Genomic DNA, 23,246 nt, shown 5'->3' on the forward strand with positions numbered 1-23,246 from the left:
ACAGAGCTTGAGAGGATCTGCAGAGAAGAATGGGAGAAACTCCCCAAATATAGGTGTGCCAAGCTTGTAGCGTCATACCCAATAAGACTCAAGGCTGTAATCGCTGCCAAAGCTGCTTCAACAAAGTACTAAGTAAAAGATCTGAATACTTATGTAAATGTGATTTCTATTTTATTTCTATTATATTTCATAATATTTTTAATTATTTGCTAAAATGTCTAAAAACCTGTTTTTGCTTTGTCATTATGGGGTATTGTGTGTAGATTGATGGGGGGAGGAAACAAGTTAATCAATTTTACAATAAGGCTGTAACGTAACAAAATGTGGAAAAAGTCAAGGGGTCTGAACACTTTCTGAATGCTGTGTGTGTGTGTATTTATTTTGGGGTACCAGTGCCAAGGGTCAACCAGAACAAATTCAGCTCTGAATGAAAATCACATGCCTACATGTGTCTAAACACTCACACACCCATTTACCTCAGGAGTTAGTGAAAGGCATATTCACAGTTAAGAGCAGTAGCGTCAACCCAACCTCCAATCACAACCAAGGCTTTATGTCCCGACCTTCAGAACAGTATTCACATGTCCGATTCACACAGTTACACAGTTTGTATTGTGTTACAGGTAGTTGTGTTCGCAGAGAACAAACTTCCTGTTAGTTCAACAAAGTCATTCTATAAAGTGCGTGGAAGACTGTACACTTCCGCAAATCTCTTGGAGAAACATCTGTTTGGAGGTGGGGAAATTCTGGGAGGAATACTATCAAGGGTGGACATATTTTCTCCGAGTGGAGTGGAGAGGGGAAGGGAGTACAGGCATGGCGAGTCAATGCCAGAACTGAGGCTCCAGGGAAGCCAGAGAGGCCCAGTCCATCAATGATGGGGATTCAGATATTGGTCTGTAAAAGTCCCCAACTGCCTCTCCAACTCTGTGGCTTTGTGCCTGAAACCATGGAGAAAAAGCGGTTACACACAGACCACACCTATTTGTACAATATTGTTGTAGAACCAATTATACTGGAGGTGAAAATGCCTACTGATAAATGAATGCTGTTCAACAGAAGAGAAACAAAATAACTACACATGCAGTTCAAAAGGGTACAACTCTGACCTTTAACCCTCAATACAACCAATGGTGAAAAAATTACAAAATGTGACATTCTTTTCTAGGCAAAACAAAGACTTACCAAAGCGCCACGGGCATCAAAATGTTAAATGGAAACCATTGGGGACTAAATTACAACAGAGCTATGCAGGGGGGGCAATACCGGACCCAGGAGGGGGGGCAATACCGGACCCAGGAGGCAGCTAGACTGACCGGAGGGTCTTGGAGCGGGACTGGACTGTCTCCAGAGTCTGGACCTTGGCCGTCAGTCGGCTGATCTCTCCCTCCAGCTCCCTCTTCGTCAGGTCAACCTGCTGACACAGCCGGGCAAAGGTCGTGGCCATCTCCCTGGGCAACGCAAAGATAAAAGCATTTTTATCACTTATTTTATTACCCACTTCACAGAAAAGGAGGGGGCAGGACGTAGATTTGTCTATCAGCAGATTCAGCCCCATACAATACATCAGTAGTGAATCGGTTCATAAAGGAAGTGTCTTCAGAAACCTCTACATACGAGGCTCAACTATGAGTTACTGTACTGGGATTGAGGCCTGCAGATTTGTCAGAATGCACAAAACAGGATCTACTCGACAGATGACACAGGAATATTGACTGTCATTAAGATTGCACTGAATGAGCTGTATAAGGCCATAAATCAACAGGAAAACGCTCATCCAGATGCAGCGCTCCTAGTGGCCGGGGACTTTAATGCAGGGAAACTTAAATCCGTTCTACCTAATTTCTACCAGCATGTTAAATGTGCAACCAGAGGAAAAAAAAAAACTCTAGACCACCTTTACTCCACACACAGAGACGCATACAAAGCTCTCCCTCGCCCTCCATTTGGCAAATCTGACCATAACTCTATCCTCCTGATTCCTGCTTATAAGCAAAAACTAAAGCAGGAAGCACCAGTGACTCGGTTAATAAAAAAGTGGTCAGATGACACAGATGCTAAGCTACAGGACTGTTTTGCTAGCACAGACTGGAACATGTTCCGGGATTCTTCAGATAGCATTGAGGAGTACGCCACATCAGTCACTGGCTTCATCAATAAGTGCATCGATGATGTCGTCCCCACAGTGACCGTACGTACATACCCCAACCAGAAGCCATGGATTACAGGAAACATCCGCACTGAGCTAAAGGGTAGAGCTGCCGCTTTCAAGGAGCGGGACTCTAACCCGGACGCTTATAAGAAATCCCGCTATGCCCTCCGACGAACCATCAAACAGGCAAAGAGTCAATACAGGACTAAGATTGAATCGTACTACACTGGCTCTGACGCTCGTCGGATGTGGCAGGGCTTGAAAACTATTAGACTACAAAGGGAAGCACAGCCGCGAGCTGCCCAGTGACACAAGACTTCCAGACGAGCTAAACCACTTCTATGCTCGCTTCGAGGCAAGCAACACTGAAGCATGCATGAGAGCACCAGCTGTTCCGGATGACTATGTGATCACGCTCTCCGTAGCCGATGTGAGTAAGACTTTTAAGCAGGTCAACATTCACAGACGGATTACCAGGACGTGTACTCCGAGCATGTGCTGACCAACTGGCAAGTGTCTTCACTGACATTTTCAACATGTCCCTGACTGAGTCTGTAATACCAACATCAAGCAGACCACCATAGTCCCCGTGCCCAAGGACTCTAAGATAACCTGCCTAAATGACTACCGACCCGTAGCACTGACGTCTGTAGCCATGAAGTGCTTTGAAAGGCTGGTCATGGCTCACATCAACAGCATTATCCCAGAAACCCTAGACCCACTCCAATTTGCATACCGCCCCAACAGATCCACAGATGATGCAATCTCTATTGCACTCCACACTGCCCTTTCCCACCTGGACAAGAGGAACACCTACGTGAGAATGCTATTCATTGACTACAGCTCAGCATTCAACACCATAGTGCCCTCAAAGCTCATCACTAAGCTAAGGATCCTGGGACTAAACACCTCCCTCTGCAACTGGATCCTGGACTTCCTGACGGGCCGCCCCTAGTGGTAAGGGTAGGTAACAACACATCTGCCACACTGATCCTCAACACGGGGGGCCCCTCAGGGGTGCGTGCTCAGTCCCCTCCTGTACTCCCTGTTCACCCATGACTGCATGGCCAGGCACGACTCCAACACCATCATTAAGTTTGCCGACGACACAACAGTGGTAGGCCTGATCACCGACAACGATGAGACAGCCTATAGGGAGGAGGTCAGAGACCTGGCCGTGTGGTGCCAGGACAACAACCTCTCCCTCAACGTGACCAAGACAAAGGAGATGATTGTGGACTACAGGAAAAAAAAGAGGACTGAGCACGCCCCCATTCTCATCGACGGGGCTGTAGTAGAACAGGTTTAGAGCTTCAAGTTCCTTGGTGTCCACATCACCAACGAACTATCATGGTCCAAACACACCAAGACAGTCGTGAAGAGGGCACGACAAAGCCTATTCCCCCTCAGGAGACTGAAAAGATTTGGCATGGGTCCTCAGATCCTCAAAAGATTCTACAGCTGCACCATCGAGAGCATCCTGACTGGTTGCATCACCGCCTGGTATGGCAACTGCTTGGCCTCCGACCGCAAGGCACTACAGAGGGTAGTGCGTACGGCCCAGTACAACACTGGGGCCAAGCTTCCTGCCATCCAGGACCTCTATACCAGGCGGTGTCAGAGGAAAGCCCTCAAAATTGTCAAAGACTCCAGCCACCCTAGTCATAGACTGTTCTCTCTGCTACCGCACGGCAAGCGGTACCGGAGTGCCAAGTCTAGGTCCAAAAGACTTCTCAACAGCTTCTACCCCCAAGCCATAAGACTCCTGAACAGCTAATCATGGCTACCCGGACTATTTGCACTGCCCCCCACCCCATCATTTTACGCTGCTGCTACTCTGTTAATTATTTATGCATAGTCACTTTAACTCTGCCCACATGTACATATTACTTCAACTACCTCACTAGCCGGTGCCCCCGCACATTGACTCTGCACCGGTACCCCCCCCCTGTATATATAGCCTCCCTACTGTTACTTTATTTTACTTTTTTTCTCAACACTTTTTTTGTTGTTGTTTTATTTGTACTTTTTTGTTAAAAATAAATGCACTGTTGGTTAAGGGCTGTAAGCATTTCACTGTAATGTCTGCACCTGTTGTATTCGGCGCATGTGGCTAATAAAATTTTATTTTATTTTGATTTGTCAGACATTTTCATACCTCAAAAGCGGTCTACAATAGAAACATCCCCTTTTAAGCGTATCCTTATTCCCAGAGCTGCAGCATGTACTTACTGCTGGACCTGGTGGCTGCAGTTGGCACTGGTGAAGCTTACAATCAGCTGCAGCTTCTCGGTGGCGTAGTCCACAAACTGGCGCTTGAGGGCGCGCTCCTTGGCCTTGGTGGTCCACGTGAGCTTCTCCCACAGGTAGAGCAGGCCGTACATGGAGGCCGACAGGGCTATGAGCCGCCAGCCCACCGTCCGCCACACCTAGGGGACAGACACGGGAGAGGAGGTGGGTTATAGTTTGAGCAGTGTACCTCTATGGGGTGACAGGCCTAATCTGGGAGGGTGGGTTGTTATACAATAGTTTCCAAAACATTCGAGGGAAGTTGGGAGAGCAGCGCCCATCTACATTGTTGCAAAACACAGTTGTATTTATGTGGGGAAAAAACTAATGTATTGACATGTACTGTATGTATAAAGCCCTGGTGATACGAGCCCTGTATAATGGTAAACAGGTTGCCAGATTGGTGACTTGAAGGAGGGGCGGGTGCAGTACGACTACCACTGACCACTCCTCCGACGATGACCATGCTAATGGATGTGCGGGAGGCGAGGGAGGCCAGGTTGGTGGCCACGGACATCATCAGGTCCTCCTGGGAAAGCGCGGCTTCCTGGGGCTGGGCCACCGCAACACTGGAGGGGCCGTTAGATGGCGTGGTGGACAGGGAGCGCGTCATCTAAATGGGACAGGAGAGACGGACACAGGGTTACTGAGTGTGGTGAGATTACATACATACATACAAACAAAACATGGGCTGTTATTGGGACGATGTAGGAAATTAACTACCAGTTCATTTGAATAAAAAAACCACTAATGATAACCTGGCATCCAAACCGATCTATTGTTTCACCGGTCAAACGGACCATATCAGTTATGAATGGGCAGAATATGAATGGAACATAAGGAGTACGAAACATTTGGTTGATATTTTGAAGTGGTATCGATGCCATGTCCATTCTATATCATTCATTACATGTTAAAACATATCTACTATGGATCTATTCTAGTCATGTTAAAACATACACTATATATACACACACACACACACACAAATGTATTTGGACACCCCTTCAAATTAGTGGACTCTGCTATTTCAGCTACACCCGTTGCTGACAGGTGTATAAAATCGAGCACACAGCCATGCAATCTCCATAGGCAAACATTTGCAGTAGAATGGCCTTACTGAAGAGCTCAGTGACATTCAACGTGGCACCGTCATAGGATGCCACCTTCCCAACAAGTCAGTTCATTATATTTCTGCCCTGCTAGAGCTGCCCGGTCAACTGTAAGTGCTGTTATTGTAAAAGTGAAAACGTCTAGGTGCAACAACGGCTCAGCCGCGAAGTGGTAGGCCACGCAAGCTCACCGAACGGGACCGCCGAGAGCTGAAGCGTAAAAATCGTCTGTCCTCACTACAGTGTTCCAAACTGCCTCTGGAAGCAACGTCAGCACAATAACGGTTTGTCGGGAGCTTCATGAAATGGGTTTCCATGGCCAGCAGCCCCACACAAGCCTAAGATCACCATGCACAATGCCAAGCGTCTGCTGGAGTGGTGTAAAGCTCGCTGCCATTGGACTCTGGAGCAGTGGAAAGGCGTTGTCTGGAGTGATGAATCACGCTTCACCATCTGGCAGTCTGACAGACGAATCTGGGTTTGGCAGATGCCAGGAGAACGCTACCTGCCCTAATGCATAGTGCCAACTAAAGATTGGTGGAGGAGGAATAATGGTATGCGGCTGTTTTTCATGGTTCGGGCTAGTTCCCTTAGTTCCAGTGAAGGGAAATCTTGACACTATAGCATACAATGACATTTGAGACGATTCTGTGCTTCCAACTTTGTGGTAACAGTTTGGGGAAAGCCATTTCCTGTTTCAGCATGACAATGCCCCCGTGCACAAAGCGAGGTCCACACGGAAATGGTTTGTCGAGATCGGTGTGGAAGAACTTGACTGGCCTACACAGAGCCCTGACCTCAACCCCATCGAACAATTGTGGAATTAATTGGAAATGCCGACTGCAAGCCAGGCCTAATCGCCCAACATCAGTACCCGACCTCACTAATACTCTTGTGGCTGAATGGAAGCACGTCCCACACAGCAATGTTCCAACATCTAGTGGAAAGCCTTCCCAGAAGAGTGGAGGCTGTTATAGCAGCAAAGGGGGGACCAACTTCATATTAATGCCCATGATTTTGGAATGAGATGTTCGACGAGCAGGTGTCCACATATACTACATATCTATTCCAGTCATGTTAAAACATATCTACTACGTACAGTTGAAGTCGGAAGTTTACATACACTTAGGTTGGAGTCATTAAAACTCACTCCACACATTTCTAGTTAACAAACTATCGTTTTGGCAAGTCGGTTAGGACATCTACTTTGTGCATGACAAGTAATTTTTCCAACAATTGTTTACAGACAGATTATTTCACTTATAATTCACTGTATCACAATTCCAGTGGGTCAGAAGTTTACATAAACTAAGTTGACTGTGCCTATAAACAGCTTGGAAAATTCCAGAAAATGATGTCATGGCTTTAAAAGCTTCTGATAGGCTAATTGACATTATTTGAGTCAATTGGAGGTGTACCTGTGGATGTATTTCAAGGCCTATCTTCAAAGTCAGTGCGTCTTTGCTTGACATCATGGGGAAATAAGCCAAGACCTCAGAAAAAAAATTGTAGACCTCCACAAGTCTGGTTCATCCTTGGGAGCAATTTCCAAACGCCTGAAGGTACCACGTTCATCTGTACAAACAATAGTACGCAAGTATAAACACCATGGGTCCACGCAGCCTTCATACCGCTCAGGAAGGAGACGCGTTCTGTCTCCTAGAGATTAACGTACTTTGGTGCGAAAAGTGCAAATCAATCCCAGAACAACAGCAAAGGACCTTGTGAAGATGCTGGAGGAAACAGGTACAAAAAAGTATCTATATCCACGTAAAATTAGTCCTATATCGACATAACCTGAAAGGCCGCTCAGCAAGGAAGAAGCCACTGCTCCAAAACCGCCATAAAAGACAGACTACGGTTTGGAACTACACATGGGAATGTGATGAAAGAAATAAAAGCTGAAATAAATAAATCTCTCTATTTTAAGAATGTGAAATGTCAGAATAATAGTAAAGTGGTGATCCTAACTGGCCTAAAACAGGGAATTTTTACTAGGATTAAATGTCAGGAATTGTGAAAAACTGAGTTTAAATGTATTTGGCTAAGGTGCATGTAAACTTCCGACTTCAACTGTATCTATACAACACCCAGAACACCACCAATCCTCACCAATGACTAATGAATGTTCCTCAGCCTTGGGTTTTGATGCTTAAATTAGACAACATGGAAACAGAGGTGGACACAGATGGAAAAGACAGTGAGAGAGGTAGACGCATTGATTGAACACCGATCTCTGGGGTCGTACATTGAGGGAAAAAAGTATTTGATTCCCTGCTGATTTTGTACGTTTGCCCACTGACAAAGACATGATCAGTCTATAATTTTAATGGTAGGTTTGTTTGAACAGTGAGAGACAGAATAACAACAAAAATATCCAGAAAAACGCATGTCAAAAATGTTATAAATTGATTTGCATTTTAATGAGGGAAATAAGTATTTGACCCCTCTGCAAAACATGACTTAGTACTTGGTGGAAAAACCCTTGTTGGCAATCACAGAGGTCAGACGTTTCTTGTAGTTGCCACCAGGTTTGCACACATCTCAGGAGGGATTTTGTCCCACTCCTCTTTGCAGATCTTCTCCAAGTCATTAAGGTTTCGAGGCTGACGTTTGGCAACTCGAACCTTCAGCTCCCTCCACAGATTTTCTATGGGATTAAGGTCTGGAGACTGGCTAGGCCACTCCAGGACCTTAATGTGCCTCTTCTTGAGCCACTCCTTTGTTGCCTTGGCCGTGTGTTTTGGATCATTGTCATGCTGGAATACCCATCCACAACCCATTGTCAATGCCCTGGCTGAGGGAAGGAGGTTCTCACCCAAGATTTGACGGTACATGGCCCCGTCCATCATCCCTTTGATGCGGTGAAGTTGTCCTGTCCCCTTAGCAGAAAAACACCCCCAAAGCATAATGTTTCCACCTCCATGTTTGACGGTGGGGATGGTGTTCTTGGGGTCATAGGCAGCATTCCTCCTCCTCCAAAGACGGCGAGTTGAGTTGATGCCAAAGAGCTTGATTTTGGTCTCATCTGACCACAAGACTTTCACCAAGTTCTCCTCTGAATCATTCAGATGTTCATTGGCAAACTTCAGACGGGCCTGTATATGTGCTTTCTTGAGCAGGGGGACCTTGCGGGCGCTGCAGGATTTCAGTCCTTCACAGCGTAGTGTGTTACCAATTGTTTTCTTGGTGACTATGGTCCCAGCTGCCTTGAGATCATTGACCAGATCCTCCCGTGTAGTTCTGGGCTGATTCCTCACCGTTCTCATGATCATTGCAACTCCACGAGGTGAGATCTTGCATGGAGCCCCAGGCCGAGGGAGATTGACCGTTCTTTTGTGTTTCTTTCATTTGCGAATAATCGCACCAACTGTTGTCACCTTCTCACCAAGCTGCTTGGCGATGGTCTTGTAGCCAATTCCAGCCTTGTGTAGGTCTACAATCTTGTCCCTGACATCCTTGGAGAGCTCTTTCGTCTTGGCCATGGTGGAGAGTTTGGAATCTGATTGATTGATTGCTTCTGTGGACAGGTGTCTTTTATACAGGTAACAAACTGAGATTAGGAGCACACTCTTAAAGGGAGTGCTCCTAATCTCAGTTTGTTACGAGTGTGCTCCTAATCTCAGCTCGTTACCTGTATAAAAAGGACACCTGTGAGCCAGAAATCTTTCTGATTGAGAGGGGGCCAAATACTTATTTCCCTCATTAAAATGCAAATCAATTAATAACATTTTTGACATGCGTTTTTCTGGATTTTTTTGTTGTTATTCTGTCTCTCACTGTTCAAATTATCCTACCATTAAAATTATAGACTGATCATGTCTTTGTCAGTGGGCAAACGTACAAAATCTGCAGGGGATCAAATACTATTTTCCCCCTCACTGTAGGCACACGCGGTAAGAGCCGGCCAGTGTTATCACCCATTACCACTCAACCACCCATGTGTTCTAACTGTGGTTACCTGAAAAGGTCCTGTCGACCAACATCACAACTATTAACCATCTAGTACAGTGATAGCATACCTACATGACATACAACAGAATACAGTACAGATGACACATCCATCGCCCTCATGCCTTACTGGAGGAGGGTGAAGTTGCCCCTACACACTGATCGTGGGTCAGTTTTGCATTCCCCCCCCCCCCTCACCAATGGTTATGGTTTGGTGGAGGAAACTGATCCTCGATCTGCACCTAGGGGAAACTTCACCCTGGAGCCACCCCTTATCCGCGTTACCGGGAAGTTCTTGTCGACCAGCATGAGGGCCCGATTGGCGTTGGTGGGCCCCAGGAAGCGGTTGACCAGCGCCGTCCAACCCATCGAGAACTGGAACTCTATGTTCTCCTGGAAGTCCGAGCAGAGCGTGGCACAGTTCAGGTCGTAGGTCAGGTCAAACTTGTGGCAGGGCACCAGCGTCTGTATCTGGTTCTGAACAGCAGGAGGCAGCAGAGGCTGCAGACTCTCTGGTGGTGGGATGACAAAGAAGGAAACACTGACACCAAGTCTATCAGGGGTATTCAACTCTGACCCTACGAGGTCCGGAGCCTGCTGGTTCTCTCGTTCTACCTGATAATTAATTGCACACACCTGGTGTCCCAGGTCTAAATCAGTCCCTAATTAGAGGGCAACAATGAAAAAAACGCAGTGGAACTCGCTTCAAGGTCCAGAGTTGAGTTTGAGGGGTCTAGATGACATCAGACCCAAATACTTTGAATGCTTCCTGCTTTCCTTGAAGTCAGAGATTTGACAGAACTGGATCAGTGGAAGCTATGTAGTAGAACCTGAATTGGCACCCTATTTAACAGTGTTAAAAACGGGGTCCTCCTTTCCATAACAGTGTCTAAATACACAATGATCTGAGAGGAACAGATGGGTGAGAAGCGAGCAATATGGAACAGTCCTGTAGCGCTAGGCGTACTCATTCAATTGGTTTACACTCTCTCGCAATAGTCCCAGTCCTGAACATCATAGAGGGCCATAACATTTATGTCAGTCTGATTTATGACTGGTTGCCTTGTCACACACACGAGGACTGCTACCTACCGATCATCTCTCTGGGAGGACTGCTACCTACCGATCATGTCTCTCTGGGAGGACTGCTACCTACCGATCATGTCTCTCTGGGAGGACTGCTACCTACCGATCATCTCTCTGGGAGGACTGCTACCTACCGATCATGTCTCTCTGGGAGGACTGCTACCTACCGATCATGTCTCTCTGGGAGGACTGCTACCTACCGATCATGTCTCTCTGGGAGGACTGCTACCTACCGATCATGTCTCTCTGGGAGGACTGCTACCTACCGATCATGTCTCTCTGGGAGGACTGCTACCTACCGATCATGTCTCTCTGGGAGGACTGCTACCTACCGATCATGTCTCTCTGGGAGGACTGCTACCTACCGATCATGTCTCTCTGGGAGGACTGCTACCTACCGATCATGTCTCTCTGGGAGGACTGCTACCTACCGATCATGTCTCTCTGGGAGGACTGCTACCTACCGATCATGTCTCTCTGGGAGGACTGCTACCTACCGATCATGTCTCTCTGGGAGGACTGCTACCTACCGATCATGTCTCTCTGGGAGGACTGCTACCTACCGATCATGTCTCTCTGGGAGGACTGCTACCTACCGATCATGTCTCTCTGGGAGGACTGCTACCTACCGATCATGTCTCTCTGGGAGGACTGCTACCTACCGATCATGTCTCTCTGGGAGGACTGCTACCTACCGATCATGTCTCTCTGGGAGGACTGCTACCTACCGATCATGTCTCTCTGGGAGGACTGCTACCTACCGATCATGTCTCTCTGGGAGGACTGCTACCTACCGATCATGTCTCTCTGGGAGGACTGCTACCTACCGATCATGTCTCTCTGGGAGGACTGCTACCTACCGATCATGTCTCTCTGGGAGGACTGCTACCTACCGATCATGTCTCTCTGGGAGGACTGCTACCTACCGATCATGTCTCTCTGGGAGGACTGCTACCTACCGATCATGTCTCTCTGGGAGGACTGCTACCTACCGATCATGTCTCTCTGGGAGGACTGCTACCTACCGATCATGTCTCTCTGGGAGGACTGCTACCTACCGATCATGTCTCTCTGGGAGGACCGCTACCTACCGATCATGTCTCTCTGGGAGGACTGCTACCTACCGATCATGTCTCTCTGGGAGGACCGCTACCTACCGATCACGTCTCTCTGGGAGGACTGCTACCTACCGATCATGTCTCTCTGGGAGGACCGCTACCTACCGATCACGTCTCTCTGGGAGGACTGCTACCTACCGATCATGTCTCTCTGGGAGGACTGCACGGAGGCGTTGACGGCGTTGGAGCAGCGGAAGGCCAGATTCTTGCCCATGCCCTCCTCGATGTGGCTCAGGAGCTCCTGTAAGGGAAGGGTTGGGTGTCAGAGGGTCACAGAGTGCATAGAAAGAGGTCACTACTGAGATGTGTGAGTCGTGATGCTCCTAACCTAAATGCTCTGTGTGCTACATTTGTGACAACGCTTCCATTTCATGGAGAAGACCGGTGTGTCAGTCATTGGTGTAACGGAAATCAAACTCACTGATTTGTAGCACTTGAGGATGTGGAGCGAGGGGTGGAAGTCAGAGTGGAACTCCTGGACGAGCACGTTGAGACGACAGATCTCCTCGCCCATGGCGCTGGACACCTTGAGAAAACAGCTGTGTTAGTACCTGGCTAAAACAATTTTTTTTTTTTACCATTTGGGGTAAGTAACCCTTGGAATGGATTGAGGATTAGTGCGGTATTAAATCCATAAATTGCCGTTGGCAGTATGACCCTGCAGGGCCATTCCATGCAGTGTTAAGAGGCTTTAGGATATTTCGAAACATATTGTAAACATTAATGTTATCCGAAGGCCACGGTTTACCTTGCTCTCCACCTCTACTGTGACAGCCTTGATCTTCTTCTTGATGTCTTCTATGAGCAGCTGGAGCTGGTTCTTCACAAACTCCAGACGGTCCATCTGGTACTCACGGTCCTCCAATGAGGCCACTCTAGATGGTGCACAGGACGTGGTAAGGTGAGACAAGTAGTAAGTCAGTGCTTCCACAGGAAGTGCAAAGGTTTTATGTTTCAATGTCCAATACTGACATACTACTTAGAAATGTACAAATGTATTGTGCCTGCCCTGTTGGATCCCACCAAAACATCTTAGTCATTGGATAACAATGCTAACTCATAATAAATGTTACCGTTTCCATACAAACTAGTTAAAGTCAGCGCTACCGAAACATTTGGAAATGACTGAATAAACAGAACATCCCGGAAGAAGATGGGTTGGGTTGTGAGCGGATGGATCAGAGGACACTCACCTCTTCTCTGCCGCCTCGATGTTGATGGCGTCCATGATGGATTTGACCGTTTCAGTGATCTGCTTGGCCCTGATAGTGTGCTGCTCAAACTTTGTTTTCACTGCTGACTGCGAGATACACTCCTGCGAGGCCACATAACAACACACGTTACCGTACCGGGGGGGGGGCTGCGACACATCCTACAGGGCTTTTCAATCTACTGAGCCGAGCCAAACCAAGCTGTGCTGGCCTGATTGCGCCATTAGCATCCACCATGGTTGCTTGAACTGTGCTGAAAAGGACCATGCGAAGCCAGAACAGTTTGGTTGGGGTCAGGGGTCAGCACGATAGTGAAAAGGGTATAGGCGGGACAAAAAGGAATAAGATATACAACTGCTGCCGTAACTAATGGTTGGGGGAATTACGGCAGCAGTTCTGCATCTCGAGGCCCACAGCCCCTTGGTTCTTAGGCTCACAGTAACGTGCTAGTGAAGACAAAGCTAAATCATAGGAGAAAAGCCAGTACAACAGAAAAACTACTCTAAGAAAAAGGAGATTAGTATTTCCTGAACATAAAACAACTCCGACGAGACGGAATGCGGGCAACAGAACGGAATGAAACAAAACGAGACAGTGAACAGAATGAAAATTTGAACTGAAAGAAATGGATGATCCTCGCCTAAGTAAATCTAGACTTCAGCAATGAAGACGCAGATTGATGGCAATGTGCACATTGATTGGCCTAAGCAGGGACTTAGCGGGGCGGGCTTGGTTTGGAGACGTGATTGGTGGAGAGACTAGTAGTCCGGTGAGGAGATGGAGAGACTAGGTGTTTCTCACAGCACAGGACCATAGAGATAGTGATTAGAATGGTTCACCACTACTCTCTGCAGTGGTATGGAATATAATATAGTTAACCTCCTATCCAGTACACAGATTTCCCTTTAGGTGTCTGACCCCATAGAGGTAAATGTTTTGGGGCAGCGTAACTAAGCTGGGTTTTAGACAAGGAATTAACTCTATTGCTAATATTTTCTCTACCATAACACAAGCACACACAGACGCAGTTCTGTCCCTCCTCCCACATCACTCCAACACCACGTTCAGAGTCACACTGGCAAAGCCAGGCCAGAAAGTTCAGAGAGAGAGAGAGTTTACCTGGTATGCCTTGCGCCACATGTCCTGAGGAGCAGCCATGGTGTTGTTTGGCTTGACTACACATTGTTTTAACTTTCATCTTGATTGCTTGGAATATGCGTCATTGTAGTTCTGTCATTCTGCCATTTCATTTTACATTCATTACTTCATACTGCTTTTTCATTCAATTAGAGATGTCGTATTTAAAAATCATTAAACAATTTGGAGGCTGAGAACGAGTGGTGTTAGACGTTGTCGTCACACCGCACACAGACGCACACACACACACACACACACTTGCCTCAAATATCCTCTCGAAACTCTGGAACTCCTTGAGCCTCTCCTGGAAACCTTCTGCTAAAGCTCCACCTGTGAAAACGGCACATTGTCATCCAAAGACCACCACATCACATCTCTCCAAAACGGAGTCTAGTACCATTTTGCCTTTAAACTACTACAAAACTTAATAATTTTAAAAAAAGGAACATTTCACTTTTGTTGTATCAGTTAGCAGAGAACTCAAAAGTACGGGGAAAGCGCTATGCAGGGTGCCGCTTTGGTCCACTCGCTTTTGAACGCACCGCTAACTGATCCAATCCATTCCACTAGCATTGCTACATTCTCCAAAAATGCTAGACGTTGCTAAATAACCAGCTAACACAATTTGGATGAAACGGCAACAGGTACGTTGAAAATAAGCTAAAAGTTCCAGAAAGTGAAATATCCCTTTAACCTAGAAAGGATCAGATAAACTACATCAACACAGACTGAGAAGATGGACGCCAGGCTAAAAACAGAGCTCAAGACCGACACCACCCAAACAAAAGGTCATGTTGGAGCATGTGAGCCAATGGATTGCATAAGTGCCTTGATCCCATGTAGCTGGTGTTAGCCAGAGTTGATAGTGAAGTTTAAGTTTGAATGTTTTATAGCTTGGCTGGGGAGGTGTTGTTTGGAGACACTCTGGATCTAATTTAGAGAAGCCCATCAGTGTGGACAGGACAAAACCTGTGGCCTGAGTGAGCCTGCCTGCCCACCCCACACACCCATCGATCCACCTATCCGTCCACACAGTCACCAACACAGTACACACCCAACAATTGACCCACCCACTGACCGACCTACCAACCAAACAAACAAACCACCTGGTTTGACCACAGCGGACACGATGGTTTGCCACTATTCACACATGCTTGGCTACCCACCCACTAACACACCCTCCTGGTTTGACCACCACCACCGGCCGGGCTTACCGGACTCTGGCATACCCTGGGCGCGCTGCATACGGGAGTTGAGCACCTCCTTGGCTGACACAAAGAAGATGTGGTTGGGTGCCTGCTCCCGGTCCACCACCTTCAGCTCCTCCACTAGGAAGTCGACACAGCGGTCCATGTGCTGCTTGCGCACCTGTAGGTGGGGAACATTACTGAACTGTTACTACAACATTACCACAATGGTAAGAGCCCATAGCAATAACAGAAACTCTGAAGCCTAGGGTTGTAATGGTCATGGAATTCTGGGTAACGATTAATTGTAATGCAAAATGGCCACAGTTATTGTCATAATAGTCATTCTTGTTGAAAAATGTTTTGAGTTTGTAATGAATCTTTGAAAATTAACTACGACATACCGAATGAATACAAAAGCTTTGGTGACAACCCAGTCTCAAACTAATGGTTTTGACAGCTTGGAATTTTTGGAAATGAAGCTTCTCCCGACCATTCCGTTCTGGTCGTAAAATGATTACCCAGTAGCAGTTTTTCATTTTTACATGAGGGTAAAGTAGGTCAACTATATCTACATAAAAATCAAGTTGAATACACCCCCCCCTTTTTATTCTTAAACTCCCTAGTCCTTGCCAATGACAAGCATACCCATAACATGATGCAGCCGCCACCATGCTTGAAAATATGAAGAGTTGTACTCCGTGACGTGTTGGATTTGCCCCAAACATAACGCTTTATATTCAGGACAAGAAGTTAATTTCGTAGCCATTTTTTTGCAATTTTACTTTGTTCTTTTTACTAATGTGCAAATATTGTACAATCCAGGTGTGCAAAGCTCTTAGAGACTTACCCAGAAAGACTCACAGCTGTAATCGCTGCCAAAAGGTGCTTCTACAAAAGTATTGACTCAGGGGTGTGAATACTTATGAAAATAAGATATTTTATTTCATTTTCAATAAAATGTCACTGTCGTTATGGGGTATTGTGTGTAGATGGGTGAGAATTTTTAAAAAAAAATATTTTTTGATTTCAGGCTGTAAGAAAATGTGGAATAAGTAAAGGGGTATGAATACTTTCTGAAGGCACTCTACATGGAACAAGGAAACACATTCACCAGGCACCATAATATACATTTTTCATTCTATTTATTAACATTTGATCCCCCCAAAATAAGCGATATGAATTTTAAAACCAACAGTTTGCAAAGTATTTTTGAACGTTCTGGACGTTTGACGTTCTGAAACAGTGGACTTTGACGTCACTCGGTGAACCAATCAATCAACTGCAGCATACAGTGAGGGAAAAAAGTATTTGATCCCCTGCTGATTTTGTACGTTTGCCCACTGACAAAGACATGATCAGTCTATAATTTTAATGGTAGGTTTATTTGAACAGTGAGAGACAGAATAACAACAACAAAAATCCAGAAAAACGCATGTCAAAAATGTTATGAATTGATTTGCATTTTAATGAGGGAAATAAGTATTTGACCCCTCTGCAAAACATTACTTAGTACTTGGTGGCAAAACCCTTGTTGGCAATCACAGAGGTCAGACGTTTCTTGTAGTTGGCCACCAGGTTTGCACACATCTCAGGAGGGATTTTGTCCCACTCCTCTTTGCAGATCTTCTCCAAGTCATTAAGGTTTCGAGCCTGACGTTTGGCAACTCGAACCTTCAGCTCCCTCCACAGATCTATGGGATTAAGGTCTGGAGACTGGCTAGGCCACTCCAGGACCTTAATGTGCCTCTTCTTGAGCCACTCCTTTGTTGCCTTGGCCGTGTGTTTTGGGTCATTGTCATGCTGGAATACCCATCCACTACCCATTTTCAATGCCCTGGCTGAGAGAAGGAGGTTCTCACCCAAGATTTGACGGTACATGGCCCCGTCCATCATCCCTTTGATGCAGTGAAGTTGTCCTGTCCCCTTAGCAGAAAAACACCCCCAAAGCACAATGTTTCCACCTCCACGTTTGATGGTGGGGATGGTGTTCTTGGGGTCATAGGAAGCATACCTCCTCCTCCAAACACGGCGAGTTGAGTTGATGCCAAAAAGCTCGATTTTGGTCTCATCTGACCACAACAATTTCACCCAGTTCTCCTCTAAATCATTCAGATGTTCATTGGCAAACTTCAGACGGGCCTGTATATGTGCTTTCTTGAGCAGGGGGACCTTGCGGGCGCTGCAGGATTTCAGTCCTTCACGGCATAGTGTGTTACCAATTGTTTTCTTAGTGACTATGGTCCCAGCTGCCTTGAGATCATTGACAAGATCCTCCCGTGTAGTTCTGGGCTGATTCCTCACCATTCTCATGATCATTGCAACTCCACGAGGTGAGATCTTGCATGGAGCCCCAGGCCGAAGGAGATTACAGTTATTTCGTGTTTCTTCCATTTGCGAATAATCGCACCAACTGTTGTCACCCTCTCACCAAGCTGCTTGGCGATAGTCTTGTAGCCCATTCCAGCCTTGTGTAGGTCTATAATCTTGTCCCTGACATCCTTGGAGAGCTCTTTGGTCTTGGCCATGGTGGAGAGTTTGGAATCTGATTGATTGATTGCTTCTGTGGACAGGTGTCTTTTATACAGGTAACAAACTGAGATTAGGAGCACTCCCTTTAAGAGTGTGCACCTAATCTCAGCTTGTTACCTGTATAAAAAGACACCTGGTGCCAGTAATCTTTATGATTGAGAGGGGGTCAAATACTTATTTCCCTCATTAAAATGCAAATCAATTTATAACATTTTTGACATGTGTTTTTCTGGATTTTTTCGTTGTTATTCTGTCTCTCACTGTTCAAATAAACCTACCATTAAAATTATAGACTGATCATTTCTTTGTCAGTGGGCAAACGTACAAAATCTGCAGGGGATCAAATACTTTTTTCCCTTCACTGTATTACTATAGCAGAGGCCATAGAATAAAAACTGGGAAAGGGATGAATATTTATGAAATCGATACCCGATTACCTAATACCAGTATTAAGATGGACCTCCCTATTCATTTTTATAGGTATCTGATTCTAGAAATAAAAATAAATCTATTTTGAGCATCCACATATGCAACAGGCCTATATGATCAACGGCTTGCACTTCACATTTGAAACATTGATCATGCAATGCAATGCAATGCATGCACAGTCGGGAGCTAAAATAATCACAGTTGAAAAATGGATCATAAACGCATTTAGGTCTACTGGAACATGACTGCCAGCCAAAAAGGTAGGCCACTTCTTTTTTAAGTACTTTACTGATTTATTGAAATGACCGTAGCATTTGTCAATACTGCGACCACAATACAGTACTCTAGTAGTTGCTACAGTATCCTAGTAGTTTGAAAGTTGGCGCTGAAATGTGGAGACGAGGGCGCTCAAGTTGATTACAAGCGACGCCCGGTCCATCAATCAGGAGAATGTCCACCAGCTTTGCATAGTTTCTGTAATCTACACACAAAAGGTATGTGGTGTCGTGACTTTAACATTCATCTGAAGACTTTTCTCTAATTAACCAACTATGTTTAATTGTTACCCTACTAAATTAATCATGTAACAATTCACTCATTAGTATCTGGGGCACCACGAGAGTGGTTCTTTGAAGAGTTCCCATCTCCCGAATTAAACTCTAAAAAAAGGTATTTACCTATCACATCTATAAAAAACAGTCAACTTATCATAACCTCGTATCATATCATTCTGAAAGTCGTTACCTCCTTGCATCTGTAAAAAGCAGAGCCTTAGGATTCAGTACTACACAAATTGGTTTATTTATTTACTAGCTAATTAAAAAATGGGAACAGAGGATAAACATACACTCTGCACTGGTTACTGACTGGAGAAAACAGGTCCTTAGAATGACAACAATGATGCTTGAGTGGCGCAGTGGTCTAAGGCACTGCATCGCAGTGCTAGCTGTGCCACTAGAGATGCTGGTTCGAATCCAGGCTCTGTCGTAGCCGGCCGCGACCGGGAGACCCATGGGGCGGCGCACAATTGGCCCAGCGTTGTCCAGGGTAGGGGAGGGAATGGCCGGCAGGGATGTAGCTCAGTTGGTAGAGCATGGGTTGTGGGTTCGATTCCCACGGGGGGCCAGTATGAAAAATTAAAAATGATGTATGCACTCACTAACTGTAAGTCGCTCTGGATAAGAGCGTCTGCTAAATGACTAAAATGTTAAAAGAGAAAAGGAAGATAAAGAGAGAGAGACACTTAACCTTGATACACTCCGAAACTACTCTCACCTACAGTTATTACATACATTGGCACACGAACCGCTGCCCTCTTCGAGTAAGAAATCTAGAATGTATTCACGTGAAATGCCTGGTTCGCCGTGTATCTCAGTGGACAGCGCCACCCTGGAAAGCGAGTTGGGCCATCTCGCGGCACGCTTGTAAGGCTCAGATTGTCCAAAAAAGGTTCCAACAAGTCTTCTGTTGTTCTCTTCTTCCTAGTTGTCCGGTCTCCGATGACTTGTCGTGTAGTCCTGAACAGAACTACAGAACTGATTTACCTTCCATTCGCTCGAAGATGCTTCTTCGAAGATAGGCTAGCCAGCCGAATCGACGGTTCCCAGTACCCTACTGATGGGCTTGAGCAGAATAATAGGATGGGCCTAATTAAATTAGCTTCCGAAGATCCTTTACTTAGGACAGCTAACCAGCCGTACCGGTGATCGTCCGGGGAGGCGAGTTTATTATCTCCACAACGTGTTGAGATCCATAGTTCCAACCATTTAAAAACGTGTAGCTGCCGCTTTCACTTATTCTGGTCTAAGTGTGTTAATTCGTAACCCATCTTTTACACACTTTGGTCGAAAAGGGCGGTTCCGTCAGGCTGACACTCTCGGACCTCACTCGGGGCGTGACTTGTCCCTGTGCAAAGCTTATGGAAAACAATGATCTCATACAGCTTCTCAAATCACATCCCTCTTAACAAAAACAATTTCATAATTTTTCATATTACATGCACAACGTATATGATGGAACATTCCTACATGTAGTGGGTATACTTTCCAAGCTACAGTATTTATTTTATAACATTATTAATGACATCACAAAACACCAAACAGAATGACCTTAGTGTCCAATAGATCACATTTACGTCATTTAGCAGACGCTCTTATCCAGAGCGACTTACAAATTGGTGCATTCACCTTATTATGTAAAGTGGTTGTCCCACTGGCTAATTATTATTAATATATATATATATATATATATAAAAAAAATATTTTCATTTGTTATATATATTTTATTTATTTATTATACATTTTATTATTATTATTTAAAAAAAATTGTGGTAGGGTAGAAGGATTACTTTTATACTATCCCAGGGATTCCTTAAAGAGGTGGGGTTTCAAGTGTCTCCGGAAGGTGGTCATTGACTCCGCAGTCCTGGCGTCGTGAGGGAGCTTGTTCCACCATTGGGGTGCCAGAGCAGCGAACAGTTTTGACTGGGCTGAGCGGGAACTGTGCTTCCGCAGAGATATGGGGACCAGCAGGCCAGAGGTGGAAGAACGCAATGCCCTCGTTTGGGTGTAGGGACTGATCAGAGCCTGAAGGTAAGGAGGTGTCGTTCCCCTCACAGCTCCGTAGGCGAGCACCATGGTCTTGTAGCAGATGCGAGCTTCAACTGGAAGCCAGTGGAGTGTGCGGAGGAGCGGGGTGACGTGAGAGAACTTGGGAAGGTTGAACACCAGACGGGCTGCAGCGTTCTGGATGAGTTGTAGGGGTTTAATGGCACAGGCAGGGAGCCCAGCCAACAGCGAGTTGCAGTAATCCAGACGGGAGATGACAAGTGCCTGGATTAGGACCTGTGCCGCTTCCTGTGTAAGGTAGGGTTGTACTCTGCGAATGTTGTAGAGCATGAACCTACAGGATCGGGTCACTATTTTTGATGTTAGCGGAGAATGACAGGGTGTTGTCCAGGGTCACGCCAAGGTTCTTTGCACTCTGGGAGGAGGAAACAGAGTTGTCAACCGTGATGGCGAGATCATGGAGCGGGCAGTCCTTCCCCGGGAGGAACAGCAGCTCCGTCTTGCCGAGGTTCAGCTTGAGGTGGTGATCCGACATCCACACTGATATGTCTGCCAGACATGCGATTCGCCACCTGGTTATCAGAAGGGGGAAAGGAGAAGATTAATTGTGTGTCGTCTGCGTAGCAATGATAGGAGAGACCATGTGAGGATATGACAGAGCCAAGTGACTTGGTGTATAGATAGAATAGGAGAGGGCCTAGAACTGAGCCCAGGGGGACACCAGTGGTGAGAGCACGTGGTGCGGAGACAGCTTCTCGCCACGCCACCTGGTAGGAGCGACCTGTCAGGTAGGACGCAATCCAAGAGTGAGCCGCGCCGGAGATGCCCAACTTGGAGAGGGTGGAGAGGAGAATCTGATGGTTCACAGTATCAAAGGCAGCAGATAGGTGTAGAAGGATAAGAGCAGAGGAGAGAGAGTTCGCTTTAGCAGTGCGGAGAGCCTCCGTGACACAGAGAAAAGCAGTCTCGGTTGAATGACCAGTCTTGAAACCTGACTGGTTTGGATCAAGAAGGTCATTCTGAGAGAGATAGCAGGAGAGTTGGCTATAGACGGCACACTCAAGAGTTTGAGAGAAAAGAAAGGGATACTGGTCTGTAGTTGTTGACATCGGAGGGATCGAGTGTAGGTTTTTTGAGGGGTGCAACTCTCGATTCCCCACATTCTAAGTTAGGAATATTATTCCAGTATTCTCTTTTGAACGCGTTAAAGGTTTCAGCAGGAAAAAGTATGTTGAAAACAAAGAACATTCCATTGGTTAATCTTGAAGCCGCAGCCTGAATGTTCTCCTTTGATTTACAACAGGGCGTGAGCTGTTGATCACCACTAGTCCTTCCTTCCTTCCCCCCCGTCTAGGAGCAAGAACGGCTCGGCCGCAAAGTTGTAGGCCACACATGCTCACAGAACAGGACGGCCGAGTGCTGAAGTTCGTAAAAATTGTCTGTCCTCTGTTGCAACACTCACTATCGAGTTCCAAACTGCCGCTGGAAGCAATGTCAGCACAATAACTGTTCGTTGGGGGCTTCATGAAATAGGCGAGCAGCCGCACACAAGCCTAAGATCACCATGCGCAATGCCAAGCGTCGGCTGGAGTGGTGTAAAGCTCGCTGCCATTGGACTCTGGAGCAGTGAAACGCGTTCTCTGGAGTGATGAATCACGCTTCACCATCTGGCAGTCTGACAGACAAATCTGGGTTCGGAGAACGCTACCTGCCACAATGCATAGTGCCATAAAGTTTGGTGGAGGAGGAATAATGGTCTGGGGCTGTTTTTCATGGTTCGGGCTAGGCCTCTTAGTTCCAGTGAAGGGAAATCTTAACGTTACAGCATACAATGACATGCGAGACGATTCTGTGCTTCCAACTTTGTGGCAACAGTTTGGGGAAAGCCATTTCCTGTTTCAGCATGACAATGCCCCTGTGCACCAAGCGAGGTCCATACAGAAATGGTTTGTCGAGATTGGTGTGGAAGACCTTGACTGGCCTGCACAGAGCCCTGACCTCAACCCCATCGAACACCTTTGGAATGAATTGGAACACCGACTGCGAGCCAGGCCCAATTTCCCACACTAGCAAGTGCTTTGTTAACTTTATTAGAAGTAGCCGACTTTTTGAGAAGGGGAAATTGAACCCAACCCTTAAGAAACCAACCCAACTCCTCTGATGTAAAAAGAAACTTGAGCGTGTGGTCTCTGACAAACTCTCTCAGAACAATATTTTTTACCCTAACCAGTCAGGCTTCAAGACGTTTCACTCAACCGAGACTGCTCCTGTGCCACAGAGGCTTTCCGCACTGCCAAAGCTAAATCTCTATCCTCTGTTCTCATCCTCCTAGATCTATCCGCTGCCTTCGACACCGTGAACCATCCGATCCTCCTCTCCACCCTCTCAGGGATGTGAGTCTCTGCACACTCTTGGATTGCATCCTACCTGGCAGGCCGGACCTACCTGATGACGTGGAGAGGATCTGTGTCTGCA

At 46.3% G+C, this 23,246-nt stretch overlaps 1 protein-coding gene across 3 annotated transcripts in view; it reads right to left on the reverse strand.

Annotated features, from left to right (window-relative positions):
- Positions 1–306: 306 nt before the first annotated feature.
- LOC121576524 (mitofusin-1) overlaps positions 307–23,246 on the reverse strand; it is a 33,762-nt gene continuing 10,822 nt past the window's right edge. For all 3 annotated transcript variants that reach the window (XM_041889729.1, XM_041889728.1, XM_041889730.1), the window contains exons 8-18: positions 15,271–15,424; positions 14,319–14,386; positions 12,902–13,023; positions 12,457–12,583; positions 12,130–12,234; positions 11,847–11,949; positions 9,790–10,016; positions 4,887–5,054; positions 4,385–4,581; positions 1,317–1,451; positions 307–941 (exon numbers count right to left, since the gene is read on the reverse strand). In XM_041889729.1, coding sequence (XP_041745663.1) covers positions 872–941; positions 1,317–1,451; positions 4,385–4,581; positions 4,887–5,054; positions 9,790–10,016; positions 11,847–11,949; positions 12,130–12,234; positions 12,457–12,583; positions 12,902–13,023; positions 14,319–14,386; positions 15,271–15,424 — 1,476 coding nt within the window. In that variant the 3' untranslated portion in view covers positions 307–871. The remainder of the gene's footprint in view (positions 942–1,316; positions 1,452–4,384; positions 4,582–4,886; positions 5,055–9,789; positions 10,017–11,846; positions 11,950–12,129; positions 12,235–12,456; positions 12,584–12,901; positions 13,024–14,318; positions 14,387–15,270; positions 15,425–23,246) is intronic.

Source organism: Coregonus clupeaformis, chromosome 11, assembly GCF_020615455.1.
Source record: "Coregonus clupeaformis isolate EN_2021a chromosome 11, ASM2061545v1, whole genome shotgun sequence".
Classification (NCBI taxonomy): Eukaryota; Metazoa; Chordata; class Actinopteri; order Salmoniformes; family Salmonidae; genus Coregonus; species Coregonus clupeaformis.